This window comes from Capricornis sumatraensis, chromosome 14 (assembly GCF_032405125.1).
Source record: "Capricornis sumatraensis isolate serow.1 chromosome 14, serow.2, whole genome shotgun sequence".
In the NCBI taxonomy this organism is placed as follows: Eukaryota; Metazoa; Chordata; class Mammalia; order Artiodactyla; family Bovidae; genus Capricornis; species Capricornis sumatraensis.
The window spans coordinates 67,507,008-67,528,347 of record NC_091082.1 but is presented as its reverse complement, the minus strand read 5'-3'; the positions used below and the strand labels follow the sequence as shown (position 1 = coordinate 67,528,347).

The window sequence follows — 21,340 nt, the reverse complement described above, 5'->3', positions numbered from 1 at the left end:
TAGAGAATCATCATCATTATAATACTTATGATAAGTATTACAGAAAAGGCAAATACTTTATACTAAATTGAGAGCTATAATTTTTAAAATTACTTTTTTTTAACTTAAAATAACATGCTAGATTCCAGAACTGTAACACATTTTTAACTAGAAAAAGCTTCTTCCTCTCTCTTTTGCAAAATTATTCTGTGTACTATTTTTCAGATTGAGGTTAATATTTGCATATAGGCAATTTACAATATTAATGAAGAGAGATTTCAGGTGACCAACTTGTCTTTTGTTCTGTAAATTTTGTCATCATTTGCATTTATAAAAAGGGAAATACTGGACTAAAACTGCTGAATGGAGCTTTCCAGTTCTAAAGCAATTTCAGGGTTCAAAACTCTCAAGGGTTAAAAGAAGTCAGTATGTTCAAGAAAATGAACTACTACATTTCTTTCTACTGATTGTTCATCAATATTGAGATGATCATATTAAGAGTAATAGACAGCCCTTGAGCAACCTTGGCAGTTAATCAGAGAAGATATTTTCCATCTTTATTTCTTTTTAAAATAAAATAGCATTGTATAGAGATTTCCTAACTATCCAAAGAAATTATGCTCAGCTAGAAGGTTCAGAAAATAAATAACAGTTTAGGAAGTAAAAACAAACACATTCTTCTTAACTTCACGTCCTTTTCCAGTCCTGATTTTCTTCATAATAGCCATCTCTATTTTCTTACCTCTCATTCTCCAATCTACTCCAGCCAGGGCTTTGCCCACAGTATTCTATAAAGCAAATCTAGTCAAGGTCACCAAGTGACTTTTATCTTGCCAAATTCAGTGATCAGCTCCTGTTCTCCTCTTATTTTCTCTTTTGTGTACTTGATATGGATACGTTCAGCACATCCCTCCCTTCCGAGACCCTCCTCTCCTGGGCTTTTGTGATACCACACTGCTTTTCTCCCTACTTCAGTGGTCCCTCATTTGTAGTTTCCTTTGATGGCCAGCCATTTTAAAAAAATGACACCTCCAAATGTTAGCATGTCTACTCTTATTTATTTATATCCTCTCCCTCGGTGACCTTATCTGGTCTCACGGCTTGAAATACTACAAATATGCTAATTCTTATACCTGTATCTATAGATGTGTCTTTACCTCCTTAAGCTTCAGATTCATACATTCGATTACCTACCTGACAACTCAATATGATCCAAACACGTCCAAAATGGAATTCTTAATTCCCCAAACCTAGTCACCCTTTACAAATACCTCAATACCTACAAATGGCTGCTCTTATAATGTTCTCTGCCTAGGTAACAGCACCACCATATATCTAACTAGCTGCTTAATCTAAAAAATACCTGAGAATCATAACTCATCTGCTCCTTTCTTCATTACTGCATTCCAACTACATGCAGTAACCAATTCAACCAGTGCCTGTTCTCTTCCCCACCATTCCTTGAATGCCTCCCCTTTTGAAGTCAAAAACATCAAGTACTTTTCAAACCATCATGAATTACTAATTTTAGCAGCTACTAGTAATATGATATTATATCCACACTTTGCTACTTAGCTTTTATCAATTATTTTTTCTACTTGTAGTAGGGTTAATTATGCTTTTCCAGCTGAGTTTTGTTAGAAGTCTTATTTTACATAAGTTGGAACTCTCTCAGAGAATTATTTCTCACCTATTGATATTCCACTAGAAAGAGTAGAGCTTTCAGCTTGGCCTCGAGATGGTGCATGGGGCTCCATGACGCTATCATCTAATAGATGTCTTGGCCCTGCATTTGGGAACGTTGCACTCTTAAACTCTGCTGTGTTCATTTTATGAATGAAACTGGAAACAAAGAGAAATATTTTTCATATCTTTCATTACTGTTACTAATTCAGGATATAAAAGATACTCTTACATAAAGATTCAGGATATAAAAGATGTACCTGCTATCCTGAACTTACTTCTGAACTCTCACACTAATGAACACACAGATTTTACCATGAAAGCCTCAAGCTAACAGTTTAGGGAAAAATTTTTTAGAAAACCAGGCCATATCTACCTATATAACAGAAAATACTTTATCTTGATGCTTGGGTTCATTAAAAATTATTTTCATGTTCACTTTTGGAAAATGTCTATTAAATTTTCACATAAATCATGACAAAAGAGAACCTTGGGGTCCATTTTGAGGAAACAATCTTGTAAAGCTAAACAAAAAGACAGTTTCCCTTTCTTTGTATTTTGTTATAAGAAGAACAGTTTTTATATGCTTTATTTATGGTGACTTGTTTTGGTTAAGACAAGCAATGCCTCATGATATAAGTTATAATTTAAAATGGAAACAGTGTTTGCTTTCCTGATTTTATCTATGATGATGACCTGTAATGTTCATTTTTATTTCCCAAAATGTGAAAGCACTACTGGAAAAAGCTCATTTCCAAATTAAGGTAAGGAAGAAATAAATGCCTTTATGCAAACAAGATATTTTACTAAATCAGAAAAAGACTGCTTTACATAAATAAAACTATGCAAGGACACTATTTTCTGTCCAACTAGTAAAATAAGTAGGAAATAAATCCAACTAAATACATAAAGATTTGAAAGATAAAATTAAAAGTGCTGACTTGTAACCCAAGCTATGGCACTTCCTATGTCCATGTTGAATCAGGTTCCGAGGGGATGGTGGCGTCTGTGGTAGCAAGGCTCCTTCAGCTGCCATGCTTTTTCTTCCACTTTGTGGAGATGCTCCTACTTCAGGACCTTAAGGGTTAAATTAAAAAAGAGAAAGACAGAGACACAAAGAGAAACAGACAGAAATTGTTAAATGGTTTAGAAAGATTGCTTTATTTGCAATCGTTTGATATGAAATAAAAATTGTGGTTTAATTTAAGGTACTATGAATTCTATTTAATTGACTGAACATAAGAAATACTCAGTTTCTGAGTCATAAAACACAAAACCTCAAAAGAAACAATATCTATTAATTTCTATCTCTTTTACTTGCCCTAAGTAGCCAGTATAAATAGCCTGTTTATAGAGGAAACAGTGTGATTAGAAGAGATGGTGTAAGGGTCTCATATCACACATGAAACCTAGACTAAACCCTCAGGTCTTCTGAATCCTAGTTCAGTGTTCATTTAATTTTACACATGACTTCTTCACTCTTAGTTTCAGCTTCTTCATACATACAGAATGTGTAGAGTAGGTCAAGGATTCAAGTTACAATTTAAATCTATATCGACTGCTCAAGTTTCTGGAAATTAAAAAAAATGGAACTTGAGAGTACACAGATTTGCAAAATAACACTGAAAAAATTTTTTATTGGTGTACAGTTGCTTTACAAGCAAAATATCACTTTAAGAATTAAAAGAAAAGCAAATTTAAATAAATATAGCGTGAATGATTTCCTCTGCTTGGACCACTCTCCCCTGTAGATACTGTCATGGTTTTGCTCCCTCATTCCCTTCATACCTTATTAGATGGGTCTCCAATTATTTTTAGGATATACAATAATACAAAGCTTAGTGCCAACGTCTGTATTTGGAATATTAAATGAGGTACTGTCTATGATTTCTTTAAAAAATTCTCTTCAATTTTATGTTTTTAGATTATTTATATACATATAAATCCCAATTGGAATGCAACAGATAAATTAAGAGACTATGATTGTTCTTTTCAAATTGAATCGCCAGTCTATGTCCGACGCAGGATACAGCATGCTTGGGGCTGGTGCACGGTGATGACCCAGAGAGACGTTATGGGGAGGGAGGTGGGTGGGGGGTTCATGTTTGGGAATGCATGTACACCCGTGGTGGATTCATGTCAATGTATGGCAAAACCAATACAGTATTGTAAATTAAAATAAAGGAAAAAAAAAAAAAAGAGACTATGATTATTCTTTTCAGTACTTGGTCCAGCATTAGAGTGAAATTAAAAAAAAAAAGGCCACTAAAATTGACTCCTATAATTATTCAAATTAGTAAATTTTTCACTTAGACCACAGAAATTTCTAACATAATTAACCTTCATTGCCTCTTACAGTATGCTTAATGAAAAGAGTTGATAATTCATAAACACTTACTTATTATTTTCTGTTGGCTATATCTCTTACTCTTGATTACTTGCCATATTTATTTGCATATTACTGACAAACTACACATGACAACTTTTTAATGAAAAAAACAGAAAAACCAAACAGAAAAAGATATATTTTAATACCAAAAATAAAACTGTGCAGGCAGAATAAAATGTACTAAGCATTTATTCACTTTGGAGTATATCCCTTCTTTCTTATTAGGTTATCTGGTTTATTACTCAGTAACAAGGGAAAGCTGCACTAACCTACTAAATCCTCCCTGGAAGCAGCAGAACGTGGTGTGCTTGTCCCTGGTTCTATCTTTAATGAAAGCCTGAATTTCAAAAAGGAAAAAAGCACATAAAATGATTAATATTTGACCAAATAACATTAAAATCATGTATTTTTCTACCAAAAGCCTAAAAACATTTTTTATAAAATAATCTCAACTATATATGTTTCTTCAAGGGTGATCTTAGTTAAGTCCCCTTTCTCTTTCATACAAAGCTGATCTTACAGTGATTCCAGGAAATATTAAGAGAGGGAAAAACATCAAAACCTCATATTCAAAAACAGAGATGGCTCTCCCAAGAATCTCGATACTGCCGAACAATTCAACACATTTCAAGCTATTTGGTGAGTTAACCTGAGGTTATACTGATACAAGGCAAGTAAGTTCAGTAACTTTCCGACATTGCATTAAATTATGCAAATTCTTTCTAGGATCCTTATTGGATGGGCTAATGGTCTCTGTAGCACTGAAAATTAAAACAAAAGAAAACAAAACCTTGTTTAAAACTAACCATTCAAAAAACCAACCAACTCAAATTATCAAAAGAAAGATCTATCTATACAAATAAAAAGGCTGTTTATGAAATCCCTGATAAATCCCTTTTCTAAGTCAGAGTTTATTAGTTGGAAATTAAGGTGGTTCAGTGGTAAAGAATCTGCCTGCCAATGCAGGAGACACAACAGACCTGGGTTCAATCCCAGGATCAGGAAGATCCTTTGGAGAAGGAAATGGCAACCCACTCCAGTATTCTTGCCTGGAAAATTCCATGGACAGAGAAGCCTGGCAGGCTACAGTCTATGGGTTCACAAAGAGTCAGATACGACTGAGCACACATGCACATAAGTTCCATTTAGGAAAATGTACCAATTTTGAGTTCTGCAGCAAACAAAGGTTATAATTCCTATCAGTGGAAATGGTTTCAGGAAATAGGATACTAAAGCAGTTGTAGAAAATATTTTGGTGTAGTCCAGGAAATACACTTTGATGTACTCTGTATTATCATTAAGCATTTGTCTGGAAATTAATAAAGACTTTTTATTTTTCAGCATCCTACCAACTGGAAATTTTTATGAAACTGCACAATACAAATGATATTATAATGATAAATCTATTATAGGTGCTTAACTTTTTATCAATGTCTTTGATATCCTAAAGAAGAAATCACACATAATTGTACTTTAATTACTTAACCAGGTAAAGTACATGTATTGAACAGATGCATGATTAACCAGAACTCTCTGCTCTTTTTCTTGTTACAGGGTAGCTGACTCTAATTATGTGAGCTTCAGACTATGCTATATTCCTTCGCTGAACTCTTGTTTTGTGTCAGGCACCGTTTTCTCAGCACTGGAATATAATGGAGACTAAAGCAGACAGGGTGTCCAGTCTAGAAGGTGGAAGACAAAGAAGTAAGCAAATTAAGTAAAGTTTCCTAACACAGAACCAAAATAGAAAGGAACAGAAAGGAGGCTATGGGAGAATCACATTGCTATTAATAATGGCTGATAACCGACAGCAATATAAAAAGTAGAAGCATCTTAAACTGCAGTTTGTCTTAAACTGCACTTAAAATGCAGTCAGTGTCAGTTGCCTATATCATCATCAAAACACTATATATAACAGTGATGCTGATTCACTAAGAAAAGATATTATGCTGCTGCTAAGTTGATTCAGTTGTGTCCGACTCTGTGCGACCCCAAAGACGGCAGCCCACCAGGCTCCTCTGTCCTTGGGATTCTCCAGGCAAGAATACTGGAGTGGGTTGCCATTTCCTTCTCCAAAAGATATTATGCTCAGTATTAAAATGAAATAACTTCGAAAGATTTTCACCCTGATTAAACACATGCATGTAACTTGTAATATTGATACTGGCTGCCTATGCAGATGAAGCTGCCAAAAACAGAGGCTTATGGATAAATGAAAAGTCATTTTTATTTAAATCTTTCATCATAAAATCCATTTTTCCCAACTTATGACCTTAATAGCTCTTATGTTAAAATGCTCTGATTTTCAACACATTTAATCAGTAGGTTCATGCAACACAACTCCATCTTTAGGAAAACACTCTCTTCTTCAGCTTCCCATGAGATTCTCCAATACCACCAAGTGACTTGCAGTACCCCAAGCAAACACAGCTTCCCACCCTATTCCACTGATGGTTCCATCCCTGAAACATCTTTCTTAACTCTTCATGTGGAGCAACTCACCTGCTAAGATGCAGACTAAGGTAAGATGGTCACCTGAAGCTGCTCATGTTTATTTTCTCTTCACTTTTCCCAGTTAAAGCTGAGTTAGGTCTCCCCTCATTTATGTTCCCATAGCATCCTCGGCACATCTCTAGTACAGAACTCTTTGAACTATTTTGTAATTATTTATTTTGTAATCCCAGCAGCTAGCATTTACCTATAGCAAAAGCTGAATAAATATTTGTTTACGAATACAATGGGACTTCCCTGTAGCTCAGATGGTAAAGAATCTGCCTGCAATGCAGGAGACCTGGGTTCTATCCCTCGGTCAGGAAGATCCCTTGGAGATGGAAATGGCAATCCACTTCAGTATTCTTGCCTGGAGAATTCTATGGACAGAAGAACCTGACGGGCTACAGACCATGGGGTTGCATAAGTTGGACACGACTAAGTTACTAACACACAATGAGTATAATGGGAAGGCTGCTCGAGTTCTAGTTACTCATGAAAACAAATATCAGTATAACAGCATCCCCTTTCCTACCAAAACGAAGCTCTCATGCCAGGATACAGACAGCTAAAACTACTTAACAGCTTAGTTAACTCTATCCTTTCAGCATTAAAATTCACCATACTCTGTATTTATGCAACAATTTCTTAGACTTCACTTCTACTGAAAGGGCTTTCCTGATAGCTCAGTTGGGAAAGAATCTGCCTGCAACACAGGAGACCCTGGTTCAATCCCTGTGTCGGGAATATCCACTGGAGAAGGGATAGTCTACCCACTCCAATATGCTTGGGCTTCCCTGTTGGATCAGCTGGTAAAGAATCCACTTGCAATGCAGAAGACCCTGGGTTCGATCCCTGGGTTGGGAAGATTCCCCTGGAGAAGGGAAGAGCTACCCACTTCAGTATTCTGGCCTGGAGAATTTCATGGATTGTATAGTCCATGGGGTCGCAGAGAGTCAGACTCAACTGAGGGACTTTCACTTTCTACTGAAGAGTTACACTTTAACTTTTAAAAAATACATTAAGTTTCTTGAGACAGACACAGAAATTTTAATAATGACTTACTCATGTTTTGAGTTTTAAGATAATCTTCTGTACCCAACTGGACAAAATAGGAGTGTTTTATGCTATGTCAGTAGAGAGATGAAAGAAGTAAGTGATAAATATGACAGAGACCATCACGCTCAAGAAGCTTACAATCTAGGGCATCAGATCTGTGAAACAGTGCCAAGATTATTAAAAAGCTGATGTACTGACCTCATACATTTTCAAATGAATTACCCTGTAAAATCTTTCTGTAAAACAAAAATTGATACAAAAGGACAAAGTGGTATTATTACCACTTTGGTGGAGAAGATAGCAATAAAGGTGTTTTCAAATATAAATAAAGCTTTAGATACATTTTAAATATATGTACAGAGCTTCTTAATATATTTGATATTTGAAGAAAAATTATTTCCAGTTGTTTTCTGGAATTTCTAGCCTTTTATTATGGGTACCAATTCTGTTCTCCAGAATTCCTTAAAAGATGTTGAAACTTATGGAACAAAGAAGCTGATAATTACTATCACACAGCATAAGAAATTTTTTGTATATAATGCATTAATATTAAAAAATAACCTTATCTTTCACTTTAATAAAAATTTAAAGTATAACCTTTTACTGGAAAAAATACTTGTGGCAGATACAAAGTTAAATCTGAAAGCTTAGAAACAGCAAAAAAAATTTTTTTAAATGAATGAACCTGCAAGGAAAATGAAAAGCCTCAAGAGAAATCGCCTCTTTATCCTTCTATCTTTTGGGAAAAAAACCCAAAAAAACAAAAAAAAACCTGGTAGTCATGGTGCAGAGCACACTACTGGAAAATAAATGCAAACGTGTGTGTGCTCAGTCACGTCTGCCTCTGTGACTCCATGGACTGTAGCCCACCAAGCTCCTCTGTCTAAGGAAACTTCCAGGCAAAAATACTAGAGTGGGTTGCATTTCCTACTCCAGAAAAATAAAAAGGGTTAATAATGAAAAAATCCCTTTTCCGTTGGGCAGGACTGAGAATGGTTAAGCAAAAAGACATGGATATCAGCTGTATTAAAAGTAAGTTTTGAAAACTTTTAACGAAGGACTTGCTTGAATAGGGGAAAGGACAAGTGTGGTGTTCTATTGGACAAATATTAATTCAGAGTCCAGAAGGTTCAATATTCTTTCAGTACACAAAAATAACTGAAAACAAATTCAAAATTGTGTTAAAAATTTCCTTAAAGAGGAGCAATTTTTCTATTCATGGACTGTTTCATTGATTTTTCAGTCTATTAAAAGATACATTTCCATAAAGATTCAATGCTTCAATGGAGAAAGGAAGAAATGTAAAACTAGAACTATCAAACATCAGCTCTCAACAAGCTGAGAAACAGACAATGCTTTTTAATAGAAGAAGAGAAGACGTACTTGTATACTGGCTCCGTCGCATCAAGTGATTGATTTAAAAAATTCACGGGAACAGGTAACTTTACCACTGTGAATGCACAACTGCTTTGCATGATAAGACGCGGTATTTAGATGTTTGAATACAGAGATGAAAGGGTAGCGGACAGGACACAGTTATACAAACCACTTCTGAAGATCCAACCTACTTGTAATTATCATCTTCCACAAACTTTTGCAGTTCTTCTATATACTGAACAGAGTTCAGGTATTTTTGGACGTGAGGCAACATGGGGATATCTAGGCAAAACATGATAAATAATTATCTGATAAAGTACACCTCAGGCAAAATTTTTAAAGTTAAGCTGAGAAAAATATATTTAAAGGTAAATTAAGGCCACATGAGTTTGGGTGAACTCCGGGAGTTGGTGATGGACAGGGAGGCCTGCCGTGCTGCAATTCATAGGGTCGCAGAGAGTCAGACACAACTGAGCAACTGAACTGAACTGAACTGAACTGAACTGAAGGCCACATGGCACCAAAATTTAAATTAACTCCAGAAGGACATGACTGAGGTAAATGTTATTTAATGTAAAACTGAAGTTAATTTAGAAAACTGCAGTTGCAGGCTGTTTGTATAGATTAAAACACCTCCATTTAGAAAGTCCCACATATTTGAGAAATTTCATTAAAAAAGTCAGAGCCACCATTGTAATTTATAGTCAAACCTCATCTAAGTGCAAGATATAAGGTAGTTTAGGGTTTTTTTTTTTTTTTTTAAAGAAGCCTGGCTCACATTTGTAGTTTTCTCTCCTACTTAGAAATTTCAAATAAGATTGATTTAACATTACAATTTGATGTTATGTTAAAAAAATTGAGAAAAGGATAAAAAAAAAAAGAGATTAAAGTTAAATAACAACAAGCTGTAAACTGTTTTTAAACAGCATTACAATTACATAGCTGTAAAAACCTCTCTTTATTTTCTATCAAGCCGAAAGCACTTAAATGCTTTAAAACAATAAATTTTTAAAAAAAATAATCATTTGGGCTTGCATAATTTCTTTTCACATATGTGTTTCCATAAAATACATCTTGGACAAAAACTGGTTATCTACTCAACATACAACTCAAGAAAGCTTCTCAACTCTTACTACAACAGTCTCAGTTCACTCCTTAACTGAAAAATAAAAGAAATATTTACATAATAGATCAGGGAGATCAAATGAGAGGAAAAGAATAGAAAATAATTGTGAAAACTACATTAGCAAAGTTGCTACAAATTACAGAAGAGCAAAAGATAAAACTTAGCATTTTAAGTATGAAATACTTGAACTCCTTAAAAGCAAGATCTTAAACAGGATGCTAAACATTGAACAGTGACATAATCATTATTTTCCTTTACATTAGGATGATGTACCCTGCCCTGTGAAAAGTGGCCATCAACCTGTGTAAATGAATCAAACCTTTATAAATGAATTACAGCATTACTTCCAGAAACTCACCATATTCACAGGACTGCTGTAAATCAGAAATTATTCTAAGGATGTTATTCATCAAGTTTGATCTTTGCTCATTTTCTAGAATGCTGCCAGTTGATGGATATGCTGAATCAATGTATGTTAAATCAGACAGATAGATACCTGAAACAAAATTAAGATAAATGAATGTTTTCCTACTTGTTTGGATGAGTATAGTTTGTTTATAGCTATATTTCAATATATGCCATATTTAAAATATATTCATTATTAACACTATGTTAAAACATGACCAATAAGGCCTAGATTTCTGTGGAGTCCAGGTCAGACATGTAACTTAAAGCTGAAGTTAGAAACTCCAGTACCTACCTACCCATGGGTCTTAATGGAAAGAAGATGAGCTCCTGAACTGATTCTGCCTCTGTATAAAATAAAGATAATTATTCTAATTTCCAAACCTCGGTTTTTATGTTTATACACTAGTACCTTTTTTTCAAGTTGTGGTATAACCTGAAGAAGTTTTAAGTTTAGCCAGTCTAACCACTTCCCTTCCACTTCCATGGGGCAGTTAACTTAATATTAGTTCTAGACATGCTTGGCTTGAGTGGGTAACTTGTCACATGAGCCTTACTTTTTTTTCCTTTTAAATATTTATTTGGCTGCACTGGGTCTGGGTTGTGGCACACAGGCTCTTCGCTGAGGTGTGTAGACTCCAGAGCGCTTGGGCCCAGCTGTCCCCATAACACATGAGATCCCAGCTCCTCAACCAGGGATCAAACCTGTGCTCTCCTCCCTCGGCACCTTAGAAGATAGTTTCTTAACCTTGGGAGGACCGGGAAGTCTTGATTCTTAATTACTTTGAAAACTGTCTCATTCTAGTAGAAACGTATTGTTTTTATTAAAGGTTAACAGTTGGATTTTTGAAATAGTTCTACTAACTACACATTGAAGTTAACCTTGCTCTTTTTTCTGTACCAACAAAAATAATACATCCTCTCAAATGATTCAGTTGTCCTAGTTCTGGATATTCAAAGTCACATACACAGAAAATACTTCCTGAGAGTTTACTATGCATGTGTAAAGCGTAAAAGGCACCATGTTCCTACTTTCAAATCGTTACTCCCTGTTCATGAATTCTCAGAATAAGTGCAACCAAAATGATGTACCTATTGCCTTCCAAATAAGCCCTATGTTTTTTCTCATGCTGGTTCTTCCAGCTTAAATGATACCTGAACTCAACTCTGCCCATCTAAATCATTATCTTATATTCAGGTCCGTGTCAATGGTTCTTTAGTTTTCTCACATATTCCAAGAAAGGAATTTAGAAACTGTCTAGTCCAAACCCTCTTTTCATAGGCAAACACTCTAAGGTCCACTAATAGGAAGTGCCTAACACCACATGAATTGTTAGTGACAGGGCTGGATCTCAGAGGATACACTTGTACTCCAAGGTTTTTTTTTAATTACACTGTTTTTACAAACTCATACAGTATCTGTATCATTCACTTGAGAATTTTTAAGACTTTCTAATCTCTTTATTGAAAATCTTTTGTATTTTATATTTAATCTGTTTAAGATAATAAACTCATTCAGGTGGTTACTCTATCTTGCACTTTAAAAAATGGAAATCCTGACCAGTATTTGCAGACAATTGGTCTTTAACACAATGTAAAACAGTTGGCAATGGTAATGCTTTTACTCATTCCAGTATCATTCCTTTTCCATTCAGTAAATCTTAACAGTATTCTTTAAGCCATCTATCATAAATACTTCTTTTTCTTTAGAGACTCTCAACTTTATTTTTTATGACTTCAAATAAATCTGTAGCCTAGCTCCCTTTCTTTCCCTCCTATCTCAAAGGAAGAAGAATCCCCTTTTTTTCTTCCAAATCTAAACTGCGATTTTGAACGTAATCTCCACTGCCTCCTTTTAACATATCCACTGCTGCCTCCACCATCACTCACACTCCATGGCTCTTTTCCAAGAGCCAGTGTGCACATTTAAATCTCCTCTATTTAAAAACACAAGCAAAGCAACCCTTCCTTTAAATCTGATGCCGTCCTCAAGACAGGACTCTTGCCGTCTTCAACAAACACCTTGAAAGAGAAACAGGACTGGTACAATTAACTTTTTTTATCCTTCACTCTATTTTTATGTAATATTTGATACATATAAAAGTTTACTTGTGTCAGGAAAACCTGTGATAGACTTTGCAATAGGCAAAAAGATTACTAGGTATATCCTGTTTCCAGTGCATCCTCTTGGCCTGAACTATTTTATAAGTTGTTGAAAACTGGTAATAATACAAATTCTTGTCCATAAAAATGCCAATGAATTATATCCAGTGGGATGTAACTGATTATTGCCCTGTGGATGTTGACCAATTTTGCAACTATCTGTAAATTCATTCCAGCATTCCCAACGGCCTGCATGTATGTGCAGTACTCTGACTTCTTCCTTGAAGTTATTGTAAATATCTTCCTGATTCCCTATATATTTAATGATTTCAACAAAACCTTTGACATATATTTATATTTTATTTGTGTGAGAAAGATAACTGTATCTTTTAAAAAAATAACAGTTTAACATATCATACTGGTTATCAAATAATGTAATAAATACTCATCAACATAAGAGCTACAATATCAGTACCGTTGCCTCATCTTTCGGAGAAGGCAATGGCACCCCACTCCAGTACTCTTGCCTGGAAAATCCCATGGACGGAGGAGCCTGGTGGGCTGCAGTCCATGGGGTCGCTGGGAGTCGGACACGACTGAGCAACTTCATTTTCACTTTTCACTTTCATGCATTGGAGAAGGAAATGGCAACCCACTTCAGTGTTCTTGCCTGGAGAATCCCAAGGACGGGAGAGCCTGTTGGGCTGCCGTCTATGGGGTCGCACAGAATCGGACACGACTGAAGCAACTTAGGAGCAGTAGCAGCAGCAGCAGCAGCAGCCTCATCTTTATGTTCTTTCCCTGTGTCATCTCTCTGCCTCCTGTCTAGAGGGAACTACCATTTCTAATTTTAAGATTATTCCCCTTGTTCTTTCTGAGGCACATGTCTGTATTCCTGCACATTTTATTTTACTTTTGCTTATTTTTGAGCTTAAAAAAAATCATACTTTTATATGTGTGATTAAATGATAATATTGGTAAAGTTAGAATGGGTACACAATAAGTGATTTATAAGTGGTTGTTAAATATGGTCTGTGATTGCTTTGTCTCACTGTTTTGTTTCTAAGACTTATTCATCTTGTTAAGTACAGCCGTAGTTCCTTAAGAGAATAAACTATATGTAACTATATCACAATTTACCTATTCATTTTGTTTGATACGAGTTTTGAGTTACTTGCCCCCTTCCTCCTTGTTGCTATAGACATTCTTGTACATGTCTCCTGGTGCACACGTACAAGAATTTCTCTAGAAGAGATATAAACACATATATGCATACATGCAGGCATATATAATGTTCACCTTTACAAGACAGTGCCACATTGGTTTTTAAAGCTATATCAACTGATACACCCACTGACAGTACATAGGTTTCTACCGATCCACACGTGCTAACATGTGAAACTCACATCTGTCTCACTGCTGAAACTGATTCTGGCAAAGGCACACATGACCTTCTCATACTAATTCTGTGGACATCACTCTTGGCCTCCTCTCCACTGCTCGGTCTTTCTGCAGTATCTGTATTACTGACTCCCTTCGTTTCTCAGTCTTTACTGGCTTGAACTTGCCTCACTTCCATCCTCCCTTGATTCTTCTATTTCCTCAGGTCCCTTGGAATTGGTGTTCCCCATGGTTCTGTCATTAATCTTCTCACTCTACATGTACTTCTGAATTATCTTATTTCTGAGGCCTCGACCATCACCTGATTGCTGATGACTCTCCAAATTTCTCTACAGAACACAGCTCCTGACTTTCATTTTCAATTTAACATGCCAAACTAACCATAATTTGTCCCTAGACACCTGCCATTCCACTTTCCAAACCTGGTCAGTGATATGAATTACTAACTAGTGAAGAAGAACTAAAGAGCCTCTTAATGAAAGTGAAAGAGGAGAGTGAAAAAGTTGGCTTAAAGCTCAACATTCAGAAAACTAAGATCATGGTTTCTGGTCCCATCACTTCATGGGAAATAGATAGGGAAACAATGGAAACAGTGACAGACTTTATTTTTGGGGGCTCCAAAATCACTGCAGATGGTGGTTGCAGCCATGAAATTAAAAGATGCTTGCTCCTTGGAAGAAAAGTTATGGCCAACCTAGACAGCATATTAAAAAGCAGAGACATTACTTTGTTAACAAAGGTCTGTCTAGTCAGAGCTATGGTTTCTCCAGTAGTCAGGTATGGATGTGAGAGTTGGACTATATAAAGAAAGCTGAGCACTGAAGAACTGATGCTTTTGAACTGTGGTGTTGGAGAAGACTCTTGAGAGTCCCTTGGACTGCAAGGAGATCCAACCAGTCCATCTTAAAGGAAATCAGTCCTGAATATTCATTGGAAGGACTGATGCTGAAGCTGAAACTCCAATACTTTGGCCACCTGATGGGAAGAACTGACTCACTGGAAAGGACCCTGTTGCTAGGAAAGATTGAAGGCGAGAGGAGAAGGGGACGACAGAGGATGAGATGGTTGAATGGCATCACTGACTCAATGGGCATGAGTTTGAGCAGGGTCTGGGAGTTGGTGATGAACAGGGAGGCCTGGCATGCTGCAGTCTATGGGATCACAAAGAGTTGGACACAACTGAGCAACTGAACTGAACTGAATTAGAAACCCCTACACTGCTTAAACAAAAAAGCTCTGAAGGATTTTACTATCTCATATTTCTCCAGGTTAAGCTATTAGTGAATACAATGTGATCACTGAATGATCAAGTAATATATTACATAGTATAAATGAGAGGCTAGAAGCTGTCCCAATCTTTTTAAAATCAGGAAATAACACAGGAAGTATCTATATGACTTTTTCCTTAAAAAATGGGGAGATCTGGCAACAGTGAGATACAGCTGGGAAGAGTACAGATAGTAATCATTACAGATGTCAGTCTGTCATAACCTATTTTCCTCTGCTCTCTTACTTCTCGTCCACTTCACCTATATACATTACCTGCTTCATTCTTGTTGTGAGCATCTGCAGGCCTTTGAGTAGACCCCTGCTATACCTATGTATGTCATAGGAATTTAAAGAAATAATTAATTCTGTGAAAGAAGTAGAAACTAAGCTGACTTCAAATAAAGGATGTTGATCAACAAACAGAGGTGACGGTAGCGCCTGAGAAAGAGAAAAGTAGCACAAAGTTAGGCAGCAACAGGGGGAAAGCACCTGGTATTGGTAAGAGCCCACCTGCCAATGCAGGAGACGTTAGAGACGCAGGTTCAACCCCTGGGTCGGGAAGATCCCCTGAGGAGGGCGTGGCAACCCACTCCAGTACTCTTGCCTGGAAAACCCCACAGAACAGAGGGGCCCAGCGGGTTACAGTCCACAGGGTCGCAAAGAGAACAAAATGACTGTAGGGACTTATACACACACACACGCACACACACAACACGTACAGAAAGTAGAAGCCCGCAAGTTTTATCTAGAAGCAGCAACCAACAGTTATATAATCCAATCAGAGAGAGTGTGGCCAAATGCTCTGGAATGAGAGTCAAATCCCAGGGCTACAGCTTAGTACTGAAGTCCTAAGATGTCTAAATCTGTGTCTCCTCAGCCACTGAGTCAATCAACATTCTTGATTTAAAGAAATAAAAAGGCATAGTTGGTACCTGATAATTACTAATTCTCTAAACAGCACCCTAATTTCATAGCAGAAGAACTGGGTCAGAGGATAGTAAAGGTGACTTGTCTAAGTTCCCACAGCCAACGAGGGGCTCAGAACTCTCTCTTTCCCCTATGACTCAGGCCAGGGTTATGTTTGCTTTTAAATCACAGCATAAACTAATAAGAATAACTGTATTCAGACAAGAGGGGTCATGTTGCAGACTAGGAGGAAGTGACATTATATAACATCAGAATTTAGTTATATAACATTAGAATTTAAGAAATATTAAATTTCTGAGAGAATTTCATACCTAGCTTTTCAATTATTTTTAATAATTATATATCATGAGCAGTTTTATCTTAGAAATACACACCAGGTTTTTCTTACAACTTCAAAACCTTCTAAAGTGGCAAATTTAGTAAAATGTTTAAAAATTCTTCCAGGCTGTAAAGAGTACTCTATTAATTAGGATTAGGAGGCTAATGAGGCTGCCACCTCTTTAGAACAGAGTCTCACTCCTAAGCTTTGTAATAAAACAACAAACTCATCAGCCTGCAACTACTTCTCAGTGAAGCTGAGTACTGTTTTTTCAGTATCCAGCCTGGAAGATCTCTGGGCAGCGGGCTCGTGTTTGTTTTATAACTGCCCGCTGAACCACGATAGTCTGCTTCCAGATGCTGCCCTTCCTTCAAGCTGCACACAGTCTCTCCTTGTTCGCAAGCATTCAACCTCCTGCTGATGCCACTACCCCCACTCCTATTTAAGGCTACAGAGAGGAAATCCTAAGGAGACTTTTCCCCCTAGCCTCCAGCAAATGTTTGGTGACGTAATATGTGGGCTGAACTTGAGTCTCCTGAGAAAGAGAGGGAATCACTATTCAAGGGTACTGTATATACAATCTGGGTCAGCTGCAGCTGGTTTCACTGCATTTCTCCATGTGGCAGACAGAGCAAAGCCACAATGCTTTCTCTGCTGGATTAAAGACAGCCCGCAGACCAGGAACTTCCACTCTACTACTTAAAATTACATAGGTGGCTTGTCAAATTCAATTGATTAGTGCTGTAAGAAGAAAGAAGCTCCTTATTACAGCTTGGATTCAACGGTCCAAAACAAAAATGCAGTTGCCATTAAAGTCACAGACGAACAAACGTCTACACTGATTTTTAAAAGCAAGAGTAAGAGCAGCAAGTTTCTGGGCTTGCTTTATCAACAGATGCAAAAAGGTATTTTAACATTTCTTTTATTTTAAAATTTTATGTATGCTGAAATGTATAATTGTTTTATATTTGTAGTAGAAATTTCAAAATCTCTTATTAATCAAAGACTTTTGGAACATACTACAATTTGCCTTGTCTGGAAAAGGTTTTGTTTTGCAACTTTAGATAAAACTGGTCATTATATACTTTGTGATGATTAATGAATTATTTGAGGTTCAATTTAATGATATTTAGTGTGTATGTTTATAGACTGATGTATATACATTATGGATTTCAAAAAACAAGTGCTTTAGTGACATTAGAAATTTTAACAATTAACATTAAATGTATATGATTTATTGCATAATGATGAAAACAAAGGGATACAAACTAAATAGTTGTAAACATGATTAGTTTGTCTTTACAGCTACAGTGTGTATGCTAATGATTTATATGTACTGTTAAAATATCTTAAAGTAAAGCTACAAACACAATTAAGAAGATATCAAATTAACTGCAAGGCTTTGCAATGATACCCCAATCACAGCATAACCAAATATAACCTAGTATTTAGTAATCCTAAATGTAAGAGTTTTAAAATAAGTCTATGGTATTTCTTGCTAAAACTCAAACTTTTAAGTAGTTTCTAAGTTTACATGTATCAGTACTTTAACTTGGGTAACAAAAATTAAAACTGCTACAACCGGAATTATGTGACAAACCAAAGCGATGGATACATTAAGAAGTCCTAAAACCTTACAGATTATAGTTAAGAAGAAATAAAATGTTACAGAAGTATTGCATAAGTGGTCAAGATTAACAATAGAAAGTAAGAACCCAGAAGATACAATTACTTAAATACACAATTAAAAGACCAAAAGTATATAATATTTTTAGACAAATACAATTTTGATCAACGAACACAACTTTTTAAATATTCGATCTAGGAGCTTTGTTTAACTGTATTACTAGACTAACAATAAAATTACTAGTTACCAACAATGAGCTTTAAAACCAAAGACACTTAAGTTTGTTATGATTTGGGGGTTCTCTGTCCTTTTAAAAAATCAAAGAAATTCAAGGTAAGAATCTTCAACAAGCAAAAAAAATGGTAAAGCTAAGTAAGATTTCTTCAACTTTACTTTCATGTCCTTTTCTTAAAGATTCAAAACTCTAAATACTGGGACAATCTCTGTTAAACACATTGTATAAGAAATTCTGATAAAACTTCCAAGAAATACTGGATCAGAAATATGTCATCTCTTTCTTTTCTGTTGGTGCCGCTATGGAAAGTACAGGACTTCAATTAAACCTTGGTTCTTACGGAAGCCTTAAGCAAGCATTTCATCTGAAACCCAGATAACTATTTATCCCTTTCTTAAACTTTTCCAGGGAATGAAATCGTTCTTGTGTCTCTTCCCAGAACATAATTCACAATCTAGAAGTTCTTTATCTAAGGCATCTTCGGTGCTTCATAAATTTAATTTCATTGCCTCATGCTGTTTTCGGTACATGACACTGCCAGTTAAACGCCTCTATGCGTTTACCATCTGAAAGGAAGTCAAATCTTGACTTTCATTTCTTCTCCCCACTAACTGGCAATGTAGCAACTATGAAGAGAAATAGTACCAATAAAATTAACTCAAAGCATGGAAGGCTCCCCCTCGCCCCCGCCCCACCTAAAAACAACCAGGCAGACACAGATTTAAACTTAAGTATACTGTAACTAATTTACAACATTCTCGTGGGGCCTAGGAAAAATTTAACATATACAGAAAGGTTTTATGAGGTAACACAGATTTATGGATCTTTCACTTTTAAAACTGAACATATGTGGGAAAATATTAAATGAGAGAATGTTTTCATAAAAGGTAACAGTAAATGTATTCTAAAAACTCATTCTTTACTCATGACGTAGCTAGTCTACTACTTAAGAAATGTGGTTCCTTATTCAGCTTTAGGTGACAATGAAATCATGACTTTTGTAAAGGATAAGGAAATTGTATTTATTTTTTTAAAAAATAAACTTTTTGTTAATCCTAGGTCAGATTCTCTTATCGTAGATGGTGATTCACCTTATGATTTAATTGTACAGGAACCCATAAAGAGCCAAGGCAGAATACAGCAAAAGGAAGCTATGGCTATTTTAATTTAGATTTGTACTTTCACATTTTTGTTCTTCCATAACAACACCGATACAAAGTTCCAACAGAGTTGGATTATATGCTTCTCAGTTCTACACAAATCTGTGTCTGGTAGGAATGTAAGATCTTCAGTCAGAACACTGCTCAGAAAAGTCTACATGTTTTGAAGTTTCACGGTACTTTCTGAATTTTCCTTGTTTTGGTAACTTATTTCGTAGGAGATTACTTAGATAAAATAATTTTCTATGATCTAAGAGTTTCCATTCCATTATTAAAGTGAAAGAAATGAGTGCATCTGAACAAGGGCTGCATTAACTACAGGAGAAATGCTGTATGTTTACCCAGGAGGCTGATGGCTTCTATTTTACTGTCTGCAGTTTTAAAAATAAACCATATCTAAATCCTATGAATCTGCAAGTATAGTAAGAAACATTTTACTGGTTTTTGGTACAGGTAACTCCAATGTAGTAACTAAAGTCCTTTTTAAATAAAATAAATGACACTTGGTCTAAATTTTCAACTGATGTCAGAAGGCAAAGGATGAAAACAAAAAATGAAAAGTACTCATTCAAGTGTGCTTCCGGCTATCTGTCAGCAAACAGAAGGCCTCCGACACAGATATGAAATATTATTATGCTCATCCCTCCTATCTTACGTTAATAAAGGAAAAAGAATTCCCTGCACTCCATCCATTCTTTGCTTTATTTTCATTATCACTTCAGCTTGCAAACCTTACTCATTTGAAAACACTGAAGTAGACATGGTTTTAGAAAGTAGCAGTCATCTTTATGAGGGAAGCCTGTTATAAAGGGGAAGCCCATCTTTATGACTCTAGTTGAAGAGTCCATATTTTATTGATACAACCTTTAATTTTAGGAGGATTCATAGTCAAGTCAGACATGTTACTATCAACTGATAGAATACATATGGAGGGAAAGGAATGGTAGCAGAAAAGCTTGGAATATAAAAATGATCCACAAGTACTCGTGCATAATTAAGTAAGGGGTCAATGTAAAGAGATACAAACCAGGAAGAGACTGTGAAAGACAAGGAACACAAAGTTAAGATTCCTCTGCAGTTATGACACGACTAGGATAAAAGTCACAGGTCTAGAGAGTTAAGAGTAGAAGATCTGAATCCCATCTGAGTGTTTCAGCTTCTCCAGGCTTATTCTCTGCAAAATGGTGTATGTTTACATCCCAGTGCTGCTGTGAATGCAAACAGTTAATATGAGTTAACACTACATAAATATAAGGGATTGTTGTAGTGTTGGTGATAGAAAAAAGGAGAGAATATGTTGCCATATGATACAGTTGTTAATGAAAAACATGAACCCTGGAGTCTTCTGCCTGGGTTCAAATTCTGGCTCCATGTCTTAGAAAGCAGTGTGACTCTGGGTGAGGTATTGATACTTAACATCTGGATGCCAGGTCTTTTCATTTGAAAATGAGGATAGTAATAATCTACGTCAGAGGGCTGCGGTAAAATGATTTAATGCATGTAAAAGGCTTAAACAATGCCTGGCACACCCAATAAAAATGACCCACTGTTACTGCTGCATTGCTATTTATTAGTAGCATCATAAACGATTTGGGACCTGGCTTCCCAAATCAAAAAACAACTGGGTGGAAAATGGGATACTAAAGTTCTTGGTGTATCCACTGCCATCCTTCAATACTAGCACACAGGAAGTTTACAAGAGAGGAAGGTGGGCTATACTGCAGCATGGTGGGCTATACTAACGACAGGATGATACATCCTACCCATTCTGACAGCCACTACTCTGCAGGG

The 21,340-nt window shown here is 36.0% G+C and overlaps 1 protein-coding gene across 3 annotated transcripts in view; it reads right to left on the bottom strand.

The window, feature by feature from the left end:
• The window catches only part of RALGPS2 (Ral GEF with PH domain and SH3 binding motif 2), a 112,707-nt gene that overhangs the window by 19,590 nt on the left and 71,777 nt on the right, over positions 1–21,340 (bottom strand). For all 3 annotated transcript variants that reach the window (XM_068985873.1, XM_068985875.1, XM_068985874.1), the window contains exons 8-12: positions 10,462–10,599; positions 9,169–9,259; positions 4,321–4,388; positions 2,604–2,739; positions 1,670–1,821 (exon numbers count right to left, since the gene is read on the bottom strand). In XM_068985873.1, coding sequence (XP_068841974.1) covers positions 1,670–1,821; positions 2,604–2,739; positions 4,321–4,388; positions 9,169–9,259; positions 10,462–10,599 — 585 coding nt within the window. The remainder of the gene's footprint in view (positions 1–1,669; positions 1,822–2,603; positions 2,740–4,320; positions 4,389–9,168; positions 9,260–10,461; positions 10,600–21,340) is intronic.